The sequence below is a fragment of the Mastomys coucha genome, unplaced genomic scaffold (assembly GCF_008632895.1).
Source record: "Mastomys coucha isolate ucsf_1 unplaced genomic scaffold, UCSF_Mcou_1 pScaffold21, whole genome shotgun sequence".
NCBI lineage: Eukaryota > Metazoa > Chordata > Mammalia > Rodentia > Muridae > Mastomys > Mastomys coucha.
The window spans coordinates 9,549,545-9,564,377 of record NW_022196904.1 but is presented as its reverse complement, the minus strand read 5'-3'; the positions used below and the strand labels follow the sequence as shown (position 1 = coordinate 9,564,377).

Below are 14,833 nucleotides of genomic sequence, written 5' to 3'. Positions count from 1 at the left end.
CAAGGCTGGCCTTGAACTCAGGAATTCACCTTCCTCTGCCCCTCCAACTGCTGGGATGAAGGGTGTAGGCCATTACCTATTGGCTCAGGGGTGTTTCTCTCAAAAAAAACAAAAAAGAGAGATGGGAGTATTGGAGAGAAGAGAAAAAGAAAAGGAAAAGAAAAAAAGAAAAGTTTCTCACCCCACACAGGCCTTTATCCTCTTCCCCAGCTACTAAAAGAGTCTACTGTGAACAGCTCAGGTCTGGGAGGGAGAGGTTAGCTTCCAGAACCTTCTCAGGGAGTCTGGTGAGATAAAATTTTCTTCTCTATATTTCAATTCATACCTTGTGTGGAGGGAGGGAAGACTGGGATTAGGAATCTTACCTAATTTTGTTGTTGTTGGGGGTGTCACCCTACTTATCTTTGAAAGCTGTCACTTCATCACAGTGGTTGATAATGGATGTTTCCATACACTTCGTGACCTTTACCTACTAGGTGACAGGACAGGTGAGGGGCTCCTGAATATGGGCCATAGGTTAAGAGAAATGCTGCAGAAATTAATTTGCACAGATAAAATTAAGTTTGCTTAAGCCAGGTATGGTTGTGCACACCTGCCATCCCAGCATTTGGGAGCTGGAGACAGGAGTGGAAGCCACTTTCCACTACACAGTGAGTTTAAGGCCAGTTTGGGCTACATAAGATTCTACTACAGCTGTGCAGTGGTGGTGCAGCCTTTAATCCCAGCACTTGGGAGGCAGAGGCAGGTGGATTTCTGAGTTCAAGGCCAGCCTGGTCTACAGAGTGAGTTCCAGGACAGCCAGGGATACACAGAGAAACCCTGTCTCCAAAAACCAAAACCAAAACCAAAACCAAAAAAACTTCCCAAACAAAACCAATAGTGTTATTTCTAGTATTTTGAGACAAGGTCCTGTTATGTAGTCATGGCTAGCTTTCAGATTGCTCTTTAGACCAGGCTGGCCTTCAACTCAATGATCTGCCTGTCTGTGACTCTCTAGAATTGGAATTAAAGGGATGCATCATAAACAATCAGCACCCCTAAAATTCTTTAAAAAAATGTTTCTCCCTCTAAGTAAAGCATGCATACATGGGGTCTAAGGAGGCCAGAAAAATGTGATGAATCCTTTGGAGTTGTGGTTATAAACCTCCTGAGGTGGGTGCTAGGGATGGAAACTTTTTTTTTTCCAGAGACAGGGTTTCTCTGTGTAGCCTGGCTGTCCTGAAACTCACTCTGTAGACCAGGCTGGCCTCAAACTCAGAAATCCGCCTGCCTCTGCACCACCACCACCCGGCCTAGGGATGGATACTTTAAGAACAACTACTAAGGGTCTAGAGAGATGGCTCAGCAGGTAAGAGCACTGACTGCTCCTTCGAAGGTCCTGAGTTCAAATCCCACAACCACATGGTGGCTCACAACCATCTGTAATGAGATCCGATGCCCTCTTCTGGTGTTTCTGAAGACAGTTGCAGTGTACTTGTATATAATACATGCATACATACATACATCTTTTAAAAAAAACAAAAGAAAGTCTTTATTAGCCAGGTGGGAATTACACTGGGTGTTTGGGATCCCAGAATAGCCCTAAGCCTTTTTAGGGTGAGGTTTTTTTTTTTTTTTTTTTTGGTTATTTCGAGTCAGGGTTTCTCTGTATAGCCCTGGCTGTCCTGGAAGTCACTCTGTAGTCCAGGCTGGCCTTGAACTCAGAAATCCGCCTGCCTCTGCCTCCCAAGTGCTGGGATTAAAGGTGTGTGCCACCACCGCCCAGTTTAGGGTGAGCTTTTAAGCACAAAAGCCATATCCTGGTTTGATATACTTCATTTAACAAGAACAATTAGCCAGAAGTGGAACTAAACTACAGAAGCTAAAAAGCAAGGTTAGTACATTTAGAGACTTTCCTAGAACTATGGATTTAGATGGACTTTTGCTTTTGCAGGTGGTGGCGTCTATGTGCTAAGTCTTATGACTTGAATTGTACTTACATCTTGGAGTCATTTGTTCTAAGGCTTGGGGCTTGTTAGTGGAAGGTATCAGGATGTTGGTTAGTTACTTTGTTGACAGGGCTACAATCGCACATTCCTACAGTTTCCTGTCTCATGATGACCTCTCATGGGTCTTGCTGATGATCCTTGGGTGTTTGTTTAAATCATTAACCTGATTTTCATCTAGTTTAGAATATGTGGGGTATTGGATAAGTCCAGCCACCTGGTAGACATCAGTCCAGGCCTGCTGAGTTTCAGACTTGGCCTCCTATCCATGACAGATCCATAATCACCATTCACTCTGGCCTGGCTATCATTTTCTGTCTAGGTGTGTGATCCTATTCCCCCTGCCGCCCAAAAGCTCTGTTCCTGTTCTAATATTAAGACTGTGACCTTTTTGGACTAGGATAATTGCAGATGTAAGTAAGGACCTCATGATGAAATTGTCCTATATTATTGAGATGGGCCTTAAATTAAATGACAATCTTTTTTTTTAAAGACTTATTTTATTATTATATGTAAGTACACTGTAGCTGTCTTCAGACACACCAGAACAGGGTGTCAGATCTCATTACAGATTGTTGTGAGCCACCATGTGGTTGCTGGGATTTGAACTCAGGACCTTTGGAATAGCAGTCAGTGCTCTTACCCGCTGAGCCATCTCTCCAGCCCGACAGAACCTTTGCCATGTAAGAAGCTGTTAGATTCCCAGCACCTCCATCCCACAAAAAGAAGTTGGGGAGGAGGTATTGTGTTTGGCCATCCTCAGAGCCAAGAAACCACTATTTTGGGGAGTTCATCTGAGCCCCCTTGCAGAAGGATTATACAATCTAGACTTGACTGTTTACCCTCCACCATGGAAGGTAATTGTAGTACTCTCAACTAGGTATATAGTTGTATGTAATGCTGTCTTAATTGCATGTGGTCCTGGAGGAAGGCTCTATCTGTGCTGCTGTGGCTATGGGGGAACATTCCTTTCTACTGGATAAAAACTTTTCAGATGAGGCCTGTTGTGGGAGGAGCCTTGTAAGTAACAGTAACCCCTCACTTGTGCTTTGTAAGGAAGTCCAATAAACTCATGCTGGTTCCCTAGAGTGAGGTTTAGTGGAGTGTGCCTTGGTTTGCCATTGGAACCTTAGAAGAATAGGTAAATACTGCATACATCTTCCCCTTGGAAAGAATTGTAGTAATAAGAGGAAAGAGGAGAAGAGGGGGAAGGAGTGGATAGTAGAGAGGTCAGGAAGCTGTAGACTCAGAGATTGGAGTGATGTAGCCACAAGCCAATAAATACCTGAATCTATGAGAAGTTGGTTTAAGTTTAGGGTTCTTTTTGTTTTTTGTTTTTTTTTTTTTAAAGTAGGGTCTCTATGTAGCCCTGGCTGTCCTGAAGCTCACTATGAAAACCTGGCGAGCCTCCAAATCATGGAGATTGTCCTGCCTCTGTCTCTTTCCGAGTGCTAGAATTAAAAGGGGACTGATTGCTCTTCCAGAGGTCTTGAGTTCAATTCCCAGCAACCACATAGTGGCTCAAACCATCTGTAATGGGATCCGATGCCCTCTTCTGGTGTGTCTTAAGACAGCAATAGTGTACTCATATACGTAAAGTTAATAATTAAAAAAAAAAAAAAAAAGAGAGAGAAAGTGCCAGGAGACAACTCCTCAAAAGCTGTTCTCTGATCCCCACATGTATGCTGTTGAATGTGCATTCCTGCCCCTCCTCCAATAAATACACCTTAAAGATACACCTTGTTTAAGCAAAATGGGGTTAGTGAGATGGTGTAGGACACACCCACACCCACACATGAGATTAGTGAATGTAATTAAAAAAGTGAAAAAACAGACTGAACCAATGATAGACATCTCTGTTGCTGCCCTAGCTCCTGCAGGACAATTTTGTCTCTCCATCTGTAGACTCCATGACAGACAAGCTGACTATCCCCAGTGTTCTGGGCCTTTTATTGCTGCTGTAACCAAACAGCATGCCCAACCATGACTGGCCTCCCATGTGTGGGAGGCACACTTGTTACAGGAGAAGGACTTCAAAGCAGAGTATTATGGAATTCTATCCTCTGGGCAGGACATGGCTATTGCTCTCAAACAGTCAGCAGCTATGATTACCAGGAGACCCTTTCTGCCAAGGTAGGGAGAGGAGCTCTATGGGGCCACTCTTCTCTGAGGATTTATGTACAGTTAATAGGTTGCTTGGTAAGAGAGAGAGATTAGCTTCAGCAAGGTAGCCACCCTTAATTTGCTGATGCTCCAGTTAAACGAATGGCTTCATCAAGCTTTCCACTTTTGTGGAATCCTTTGTTTTTGTTGTTGGGGCCCTATCTAAAGTGAGTGGATGTTTCTCACCTCTCCCTAGAAACAGTTCACACAACACAGAGACAGGTGCAGTGGCTGGGAGACTTGCTTTAAAGCCCCTTCAAGGCGCTTCACTTAACAGTAAATTAGGACCACAGAGCCACATCCACAGCCCCACAGGATGATGCCTGTATATACTGAAGGTATATACTGAATGTCCATATGTATGTTCCAGCTAACTGCCATTGCTGGCAAGTGATCCAGCTTTTATGTTGTTGATGTTTTCATGGAATAGTCTCATAGCCCAACTATGTAGACAAGAATGACTGTAATGTACATTATATTGGTAAATTGTCATGTTCTGCTTTTTTTTTCTTTTGGCTTTTCAAGACAGGGTTTCTCTGTGTAGCCCTGGCTGTCCTGGAACTCACTCTGTGGATCAGGCTGGCCTCAGAAATCCGCTTGCCTCTGCCTCCCAAGTGCTGGGATCAAAGGTATGTGCCACCACTGCCTGGCTGTTTTTTTTTTTTTTTTTGGTTTTTCGAGTCTGTTTTTTTTTTTTTTTAAGATGTATTTATTTTATGCATGTGAGTACACTGTAGCTGTCTTCAGACACACCAGAAGAGGGCATCAGATCCCACTACAGATGGTTGTGAGCCACTATGTGATTGCTGGGAGTTGAACTCAGGACCTCTGGAAGAGTAGTTAGTGCTCTTAACCACTGAGCCATCTCTCCAGTTACAATCTTAAAATGCAGTTTTTTCTGTTTTAAAAATTATATTTACTTTGGGCTGGAGAGATGGCTTAGTGGTTAAGAGCACTGACTGCTTTTCCGAAGGTCCTGAGTTTAAATCCCAGCAACCAACCATACATAATGAGATCTGATGTCCTCTTCTGGTGTGTCTGAAGACAGCTACAATGTACTTACATATAATAAATAAATAAAAATCTTTAAAAAATTATGTTTCCTTATTTATTCGCTTATAGGGTGGCATGAGTGGAGGTCAGAGGACTGCTTACTGAGGAGCTGTGGAGGTCAGAGGACTGCTTACTGAGGAGTTGTGGAGAGGACTGCTTACTGAGGAGTTGTGGAGGTCAGAGGACTGCTTACTGAGGAGTTGTGGAGAGGACTGCTTACTGAGGAGTTGTGGAGGTCAGAGAGGACTGCTTACTGAGGAGTTGTGGAGGTCAGAGGACTGCTTACTGAGGAGTTGTGGAGGTCAGGGAGGACTGCTTACTGAGGAGCTGTGGAGGTCAGGGAGGACTGCTTACTGAGGAGTTGAGTTCTTTCCTTCCATTATGTAGGTTTGGGGATTTAACTTAGGTTGTCAGGCTCAGCAGCAAACATTCTAAAACAATTATCTTGCTGGCCTGTTAGAGCTATTTGAGTTCACTTAGAAGAACAGTCAAGGGGCTGGAGAGATAGCTCAGAGGTTAAGAGCACTGGCTGTTCTTCCAGAGGTCCAAATTTCAATTCCCAGCAACCACATGGTGTGGTTCATGAACATTTCTACTGATATGTGGTGCCCTCTTCTGGCCTGCAGGCACACATGCAGGCAGAACACTATGCATAATAAATAGGATCGTAAGAACATACATGGCCAGGTGGTGGTGGCACACTCCTTTAATCAAAGCACTTGGGAGGCAGAGGCAGGTGGATTTCTGAGTTCAAGGCCAGCCTGGTCTACAGAGTGAGTTCCAGGACAGCCAGGGCTACACAGAGAAACTCTGTCTAAAAGAATATACATATACCCTACCTCATATTTACTTATGTTGGGTTTCAGACCCAGGACAAGGGGCTGGGATGCCTATTAATATACCAAAGGGGACCTGGCCTCCAGGTTCTTCTAGCATCCCTCAGTTTCTACCTATTATAGGACATGGCTGACACACCCTACATTCATACCTGAACTTTCTAACCCAGGGACTAGGCTTCTTCCCCAAGAGGCTCTTAACTATATAATCCAGACATTTTGGGGCCCTCTCCTGTGTCTCCCTGCCTGAATGGTGACTTCCTTGGCCTTGTTCCTTGGGCCTGGTGAACCCACTGGGAAGCTGCTCCCAGTAAACCTGCCTTTATACATTTATATTTTGGTTTTATTGAGACAGACCTATGAAGCCCAGTCTGGTCTCATACTCCCTATGAAGCTGAGACTGACCTTGAATTTCTGATTATTCTGCCTCTTCCTCCTAAGTATGGGATCTATGGTTTTGTGCATGCTAGGCAAGCATTCTACCAAGTAACCTGGACCCTAGCTCCTCGCTGAGTTTTCTAACTTGGCACATTGCATTTATGGCTAGGCCTATCCTGTACATTTCAGGATGCTTAGCAATATCTCTGGTCTCCATCTACAAAATACTAGTGGTGTTCCCTGCCCCACGGACAGCCTCAAATATCTCTAGACATGGCCAACTGTTCCCTAGCTCTGTGGTAGAGCGTTTACCTAGCATGCAAAAGGCTCAGAACCTAAAACAAATTAAAAATGAACAAACAACAAGACCACTTTGGAGGTTTTGGTTCTTCATGCAGGATGCACATATAGTTACGGAGGGAACCTTGATACTTAGTGGTCAACTCCACTTCTAGAGACAGGATCTCACTAGCCTGGAGGGTGGCCCACTCACTGGGACACTTTAGTGTTTTCCAATAGTCTATCAACATGGGCTGGAGAGATGGCTCAGTGTTTAAGAGCACTGACTGCTTTCAGTTCCCAGCAACCACATGGTGGCTCACAACCATCTGTAGTGGGATCTGATGCCCTCTTCTGGTGTGTCCGAAGACAGCTACAGTGTACTCACATACATAAAATAAGTAAATCTTTAAAAAAAGGGGGGGGGGGGCTGGAGAGATGGCTCAGCTGTTAAGAGCACTGACTGTTCTTCTGAAGGTCCTGAGTTCAAATCCCAGCAACTACATGGTGGCTCACAACCATCCGTAAAGAGATCTGACGCCCTCTTCTGGTGTGTCTGAAGACAGCTACTTACACAAATTACATATTATAATAAATCTTAAAAAAATAAATCTTTTAACGTTTACCTGAGCCTGAGCAGGAAATTGGTAGGCCGTTTCTGCCGTCACTATCTCCTTGCTAACGAAAGTTAATAGCCCACTGAGGATTGGGGGTGGGAGGCAAGTCTGACTCTGTTGCCATAACGCAGAAGGGATGCAATAGGACTACATTTCCCACGAGGCCTTGCGCTGTGCCCCTACCCAGCTCTTGGTTCTATCCCAACATCTAAGGGACGGAGGGGAAAAGGATGTTTACTTCTGGTTCCGAGCTGGAAGCCGCCCATGAGAATGTGGCATTCTGTCTAGTCTTGCAGCTCTGGTCTCGACGGAGACCTTCAGGCCCTTAATGGAGCTGCCATTCCCTCTCCAACCATGGGATTAGGGAGAAGCTACGAAACAGCACACTTCCGGTTCCGGACCTTTCGCCACATTTCTGCAGCGTTTTCGCTCTATCTAGTTCCATGCAGATCTGACGGCTTCCTGGCAGGGAAGATACAGTGGCAGGAAGATCGAAACTCATAAGGGAGCCCAACCTATTACCAGTCATGGTAGTCTAACACTTGGTGGCCTACGCCGGAACACCCCCCACTTCCCTACTGTTTCCGGCCACCAGGCCTTTGCAACTTGCTGTTTCCTTTCCCACTTGGCTTAAGGCATTTTCTGTCTGCTTCAGACTTTACTCCCTGCAAGTTCTAGAGCTAGTCTCAGGCACACGTCCTTCCAATCGTTCCTTTCCTAAATGTTGTTTCTTGCCTGCTTTTCCCTATAAGGGGAGCATCTGACACTATCTCCTAGTGTCCACGGAGAGACCATGAAGAGACACACACACACATGCAGGAGAGACTCACGCTTGCACAGAAAGGACAGTCATATCCTGTCCTACATAGTCCTCACTGGGACTTAGTCAGCCTAGGCTTGAGCTTGGGAACAGTCAGTTGGGGGTGAAGATGAACAGTGACCAGAGAGGTGGGGTAGCCTTGGGCTAGGCACTTTTGTGTTAACCACCAGCCTATAGCGGTGCTTCTGCTCTACAGAGATAGACTCAAGATAGGCTATTAGACCCCGTTTGTGCTGGGCTTGGTAGCATGTTTCCCTTGGTGCTTGCCTGCAGCTAATTTTCAAGCCCTGTGTAAGAACAGCTGCAGACGGGCGACCCCTAGTGTTATAATCCTTTGTGAAAAGTTGGGTCTCCACAGTGACCTTACAGTGTTAGAGCTCCTGTAGGTCTAAATGTGTGGATTCCTCAGCCCTCAGTGGCAGCTGGCATTGTATGCAACAGGCAATCTTAGGTATTGAGATTTCTCAATCCTCCAATGCGGCCTGTGTTACAGCTCTTGGTCCTGGGTCTGAGAGCCTAGGGGCTAAAGGCTTCACAGCTGTTACAGAGATCAGAGCCCAGTTGGTGCCAGTGTGTCTGGCCTGACCTTGCTGTGAAGAGAAGGCCCATGAGTCTGAACTTTGTGTTTACACATTGTTTCCAAACTGCCTCATGGCACAGCTGCATCATAGACACAGGGATCTGCAGCCCTATAAACTGGGGAAGGTTCTTAGTCCTATCTAAATACTCTGCATCTGACACTTCTTGAACAGCCCTGTGTTGGGCCTGCACTGTGAACCTTTGCTTGGAGGACTCCCTCCACAGGCAACACAAAAGCAAACGCAGATGGAGAAGCCCAACTGGTATGCAGTCCCTGCCCATGTGGCAGGATTTTTAGTACTTCCAACTGAAATACTCGTTTGCAGTTATCCTGGGGGTGGGGTGGGGGCCCTGTGTTCTTGTATGTGATAATCAGGTGAAGCCACAAGGAGACATGGGAGGTTCAGGAAAACAAAATGTATTATGCTAATGGATGTAGATACAGTAGCTCATGTAGATCCATGACTGAAAAGAAAACCTTGTAAAGTCACTCGTATTAGTCAGGAGGCACAGGACAGGAGCCAGGGGATTGTCTTTCTGCGGGAAAGTAAACAGGCTGATTTTAGGACTGGGAGAGCGCTGGCATCCCTTGAGTCTGTGGTACCCAGGGCTACAGGACCTGAGGCAAGGAAGGCTCAGTATAGCCATGTTTTGTTTTGACCACTGCAGCTGTACTTACATGGGCACAGGGGCTCTTCCAGAAATGCCTTTATGAAGAAAATGTGGGGTGGAGGACAGTGACTACCAAAGGGAGGTATTAGTTTCACTCATCCTAGAGATATTGGGAAGGGTTTGCTGTGCATTTATGTCCACAGCATAAAATCCTTTGGGAGCGCTGGCCTATGCACTGTTTAAGAAGTGCAAGCACAATGACATGGTAAAGAGGTTTAAGACAGTTAATAATGGGGTACCCCAGCAGCAAGAGTGTGTCAGGCAAGATAAGGTCAGGTCAAAGTGTTTGGGGAAGCTTTTCAAGGACATCTGAGACATCATAGAGGAAAGAAGGCCTTAGGGTTCCAGGGACAGAAAGGCACACAGGTGGGGGAAGTATGGCTGGCATGTGGGAGGTGAAGGCTACAAGGAGTGGAAGAGGCAAGAGGAGGCCAGGTCTGGAGCAAACACAAGACAACAGACAAGGAGTATAGTTTGCCCAACAGGCAGACCAGTACTTTGAAATCACTTTCACATACCGTGTTCAAAGACAAATGACAACATTCTTATACACATTTGAGGATATCTAGAGTAATTGTTTGGGCCAAAGTGACATGTATCCTGGCATGCTTGTTTGTTGAAGAGGTGACTCACTGACAACATATTGTGTCATGGAATGACTCAATGTGATCTGGGTAGCAGAAAGAGATGTACCAGGAAGTGGGTGGGGATGGAATGAAGGCAGGAAGAGGTGAAAAAGGAGAGCCCTGATAAAAAGTCCAGTGGGAGGCAAGGTGAGCTCACAGGAGGTGATACTAGAGGAGGGGCTAGATTAGAGATGAGCCTGAGGTGAATCCACGGGGCCGGAACCTGTGAGATATGGAAGGAAGACATGGGAGAAGAAGACTGATACAGTGGATTAAAGCAGAGAGAACATGAGGGGGATGGCACGGAAAGGCAGCCTCACAAATCTGTCTTGGAGTTAGGTATAGAGTAGTATGGTGGGGAAGCAGGTGCGAAGGCACAGAGTGGGCCATTCTAGGCTGACCAACAAAGGAATTGGCGAGAACAGTAGCTATGCGAGAACCTGAAGCTTGGGTCTTCCTGCCTAGAGGATCTTGGGCCATCTGAGCCTGGAAAGACAAAGGCTTTACTTGCTCTGGTTCCGAGAAACAATGCAGATCATTATTTCACTAGTATCTTCTCTCTGGGACCAGCCTGAGTGGGATGTGGAGGGCAGTAGGAAGCTTCCAGGAGCTTCACCAATTGGTCTGAATCTGTGTTCATTAGGGGACTTCCCCTGGGACCTCAAATGTAGAGGTGTTCCCTTAGACACTGGGTAGCACAACTATCAGATTTCTTAGATGTCAATCCTCTCACGGAGGCTGTGCTGTACTCTAAGGGGTGCTTCGAGTCACGGGGATATGGATCTTTAGGTGCACCATGAGAGCAGAGCTGCGGCTAAAAGCCTTCCCACAGTCACTGCATTTATAAGGCTTTTCACCCGTGTGAGTGCGCTGGTGCTCAATGAGGGAGGAGCTTTGTGCGAAGGCCTTTGGGCAGTCCTTACATTGATAAGGCTTCTCTCCAGAGTGAACTCTCAGGTGCCGGACCAGAGCTGAACAGTCACTGAAGGCTCTCCCACACACATCACACCTGTAGGGCTTCTCTCCAGTGTGGATGCGCTGGTGCTGTGTCAGGTGGGTGCTCTGGCTGAAGGCTTTGCCGCACGTATCACACTCGTAGGGCCGTTCGCCTGTGTGCACTCGCTGATGCTGCGTGAGGTGCGTGCTGCGGCTGAAGGTTTTACCACATTCCTCACATTTATAAGGCTTCTCACCAGTATGAATCCTCTGGTGCTGTGTCAGGTGGGCAACTCGACTGAAGGCTTTACCACACTCTTTACATGCATGGGGCTTTGCTCCTGTGTGAACAACTTGGTGTTGGACAAGGTGCGTGCTCCGACTGAATACCTTCCCACACTCAATACAGGCATAGGGCGTCTTCTGAGAGCGGCTCTTCTGGTGTGTTTCCAGGGCTGAAGTGTTCTGGAATGTTTTCATACATTCACCATCCTTGGAAGACTTCTTCTCTGAGTATGTATCTGGAGGCACTGTCTCATTATCAAGTAATGGACCAAATTTCTCCTCTGAAGAAGCCTTGTCTTGGGAAGGGAACTTGGGCCACATGTTGGAACTGTTTCCTGAGGCCTCAGACTCATGGCCAGGCTGGTCTTTGGGGGCATCCATATGAGGCCCCAGAGCTTTTCTGAAATCCATCTCTTGGGCAGTAGACTTCATCCAGAGTGCTCCTAGGAGCTCTGGCTGGCTCTCTGAGCTGCTCTCGGGTTTATAAGTGTGGGCAAGGGTAGATTTTGGCGAAACACTTGCCATGACGGTTTCAGTGGCCATTTCTGGTGGCTCCAATTCATCTGTATTGCTCTCTTTGCAACTTGCTTCTTCATTTTCCACTCCTGGCTCCCATCCTGGAACTATTAAAAAGGCACAGTTATTTTTTCACCAGCAAAAATGTGTCTCTCATCTGCTTTAGGCCCAGCTCACCTACTCTAAAAGGGAAGATGTAGATCACTCTTCTCACCTGGCCTCATTTCCAAAAGGAAGGTTCCTTTTTGGGGTCTTGGGTAAGAAAGAAGGATTCAGGTTTGTCCTCTTATACGACCCGAAACTGCCTCATGGTTCTGATTTTTCCACCCTTAACCAAGCCATCCATTTTGCCAAGGCTCCTGATCTGGCTAAAATGCCAAAAGGAAAGATTTCATGTGGACAAGATCAGAATGAAACAAGAGTGAAGGGAGCTGGTCCTTGTCAGGTACCTGTGCCCATCCTCCCTGCAATCTTGGGCAGACCACTGTGAGTCTAGGCTCTGTCTCTTGAACTCAGCAGCTGTCTTTGGTCAAAGGAGATCAGTCCAGATGCCTGTGACTGTCATTTCTCACAGCAGAATTTAGACATCTGTGGAGAGTAGGTGATCTGCTTCTGAAGCTCTAAGTAACAGGAGGGAGAGGCACACCTGCATTGACCAGCCCTTCATAGGTACAAAGGGTATCTGACCTTCTACATCCTGCAACATTTACAGATGAATCCCAGGGATGAGACAGAGAAGGATGCTATAGTTACTGTTCTAGTTTACAGTTGGGCTGAGGGGACTCAGAAACAGTGCTCTAACCCCACACTTTGAGCTGACAAGTGGTCAATCCTTAAACAACACTGCCATCATCTGGACCTTAGTTTGTGATACTGTTTGCCTGCCAGGGCTGCTGGTTTATATTAGGATTTTGTTATGTGCTACACTCCAAGTGCAGTGTGTAACTTCCACTGCCTCATTTCCATTCTAGGAGGTACGCAGTGGCTCTACTAAAGATGAGGAGACTGAGGTGCTGAGTCCCTGGTACAAGATCACAGGATTAGCTAGGCACTGTCAAACATGCCTTTAGTCCCAGTTGGGAGATGGGGCCAAGAGAATCTGAGTTCAAGGCCAGCCTAGTCTACATTGCTTGTTCCAAGCCACAGTACTACACAGTAGTTCCAACCCAAGAGCTACACAGTAAGACCCCTCCTCAATAAACAAACAAATCACAGGATTAGTAGAAATGCTGAGGCATTTGTACTTGCTCTGGATGCTTCTGGTCCAGATTGTACAGTGCTTGGGTCCTTGCATCCTACCAAACTTCTCTGGGCTGGGATATATGTGTGGGTCTCCTTGAATAACAAGTGACCATTCCAGCTCAGGGCATCTAACCACTCATGACCCCCAGATCCTATAGGCTAGTATAGGAAAGGCTACAAGAGAGCACACAGGGTTACTTATCCCCCAACCCGCCATCTACTTAGGTAAGAAACAAGTCAGGGACTGATGGGCTGTCTTTGCTCACCTTACGGAGATGCTAATAAGCTAGGGATGTAACTCAGCAGGCAGAGTGCTTACTTACATGCATGAAAGCCCTGGGTTTGACTCCCATACCACCTAAAGCTGGGTGTAGTGTAACCCCAGCATTTGGGAGGTAGAGGCAGAAGGATCAGGAATTCAAGGTCATTTTTAGCTATATAGCAAATCTGAGGTAAGCCTGGGTACAAAAGACCTTGTCTTTTAAAAAACAAATAAAACTAACAAAGAAAAATCCAGACCCGGAGATAAAGAATGTGAGAGGGTAAGAGCAAGCCAGCTCAGTATCAAGTGCTCACTGCTTCAGTGTTGTGATGCATCTAAGCCCCTTAACCTTAATCGCTTGGGATTTGGTCACTTGTAACCATGGCTGAGGTACAAACGTGATAATGAGTACCCAAGCAAACCCGAACTAGAGCTTGACATTGCAGCCAGGCTGTGCCAGAGTGACCACCTGCCTGCTGCTCCTTCTTACCTCTCCTGTCCAGCAGTTGAGTCATATCCTCCACCAGAACGGCGGCCTCCTTTCCACTCTTTGGGCACTGAGCACCCACCCAGGCCTGGATCTCAGGGGGCAGTGCACCCAGGAACTGCTCCAGCACCAGCAACTCCAGCATCTGTTCTTTGGAGGACGACTCTGGCCTCAGCCACTGGCAACAAAGCTCTCGCAGTTGGGCTAGTGCTTGATGGGGGCTGGATGCCTCCTCATAGCGGAAGTGCCTGAAGCGTAAGCGTGCAGCCTCAGGGTGGGCAGTAAAGCTAAGGCTGGATTCCTGGCTCTGGGAGTCGCTAGCTTCTTCCTCCTCTTTCACCTTCACCTGAAGGAAGCTATCCTGTTCCCAGAGTACTGGGCTCAGAGGGCTCTTGGGGATGGCCATTGGGCAGAAGAATTCAGTGAGTCACAGGAATGACTCAAGCCTCAGAATTGGGTCTGAAGAAATGTTAGAGCTTCATCACCATCTGAAAAAAGGGAGGGGAGGTGCAGGCTTGAGATAGCCAGACTGGCTTGCAGTTTATCATCATCCTGCCTCATTCTGTGTGTGTACTACCATGCTTGATACAATACCTTGCTTCTTTTTAAACGTATGTATTTGAGATAAATTACCTGGTAAAGGTGCTTGCCACCAAAACACTTATTGTCACACTAGAAAAAGATGAGTATAATGACCATGTCTGCGCCCACTCAGAATTAAGGAGGATATTCAGTGGTCCCATGTGTTCACAATATACAACAGAGAGGAACCCACTAAGCTCCAGCAGAAACTTTCAAATCCATGGTCACAGATGATCCTGATTAAATTCAGTGGGCCTTAAAAACAAAACAGTCACGAGTGTAGGAAGATTTGTAAGGAGGGGACAACAGAGATGGGTGGAAGTCTGGGGGTGTGTGTCACAGTAATCAGAATGCATGGCATACATGGATGGAATTATCAAAGAACCAATTCAATAAAGTTAAAAGGGGAGGGGGCAACAAGATGGCTCCACAGGTAAAGGTGCAGGAACATTGGTGGAAGGAAGAGAACTGACTCCTACTTGAGTATCATTCATATATATATATATATATATATA

The 14,833-nt window shown here is 46.5% G+C and overlaps 1 protein-coding gene across 4 annotated transcripts in view; it reads right to left on the bottom strand.

Moving 5' to 3' along the window:
* Positions 1–9,108: 9,108 nt before the first annotated feature.
* Positions 9,109–14,833, bottom strand: part of Zscan22 (zinc finger and SCAN domain containing 22) — an 11,455-nt gene continuing 5,730 nt past the window's right edge. For all 4 annotated transcript variants that reach the window (XM_031385365.1, XM_031385364.1, XM_031385366.1 and 1 more), the window contains 2 exons: positions 13,740–14,224; positions 9,109–11,852 (listed from right to left, as the gene is read on the bottom strand). In XM_031385365.1, the coding sequence (XP_031241225.1) occupies positions 10,759–11,852; positions 13,740–14,142 (1,497 nt within the window). In that variant the 5' untranslated portion in view covers positions 14,143–14,224 and the 3' untranslated portion in view covers positions 9,109–10,758. The remainder of the gene's footprint in view (positions 11,853–13,739; positions 14,225–14,833) is intronic.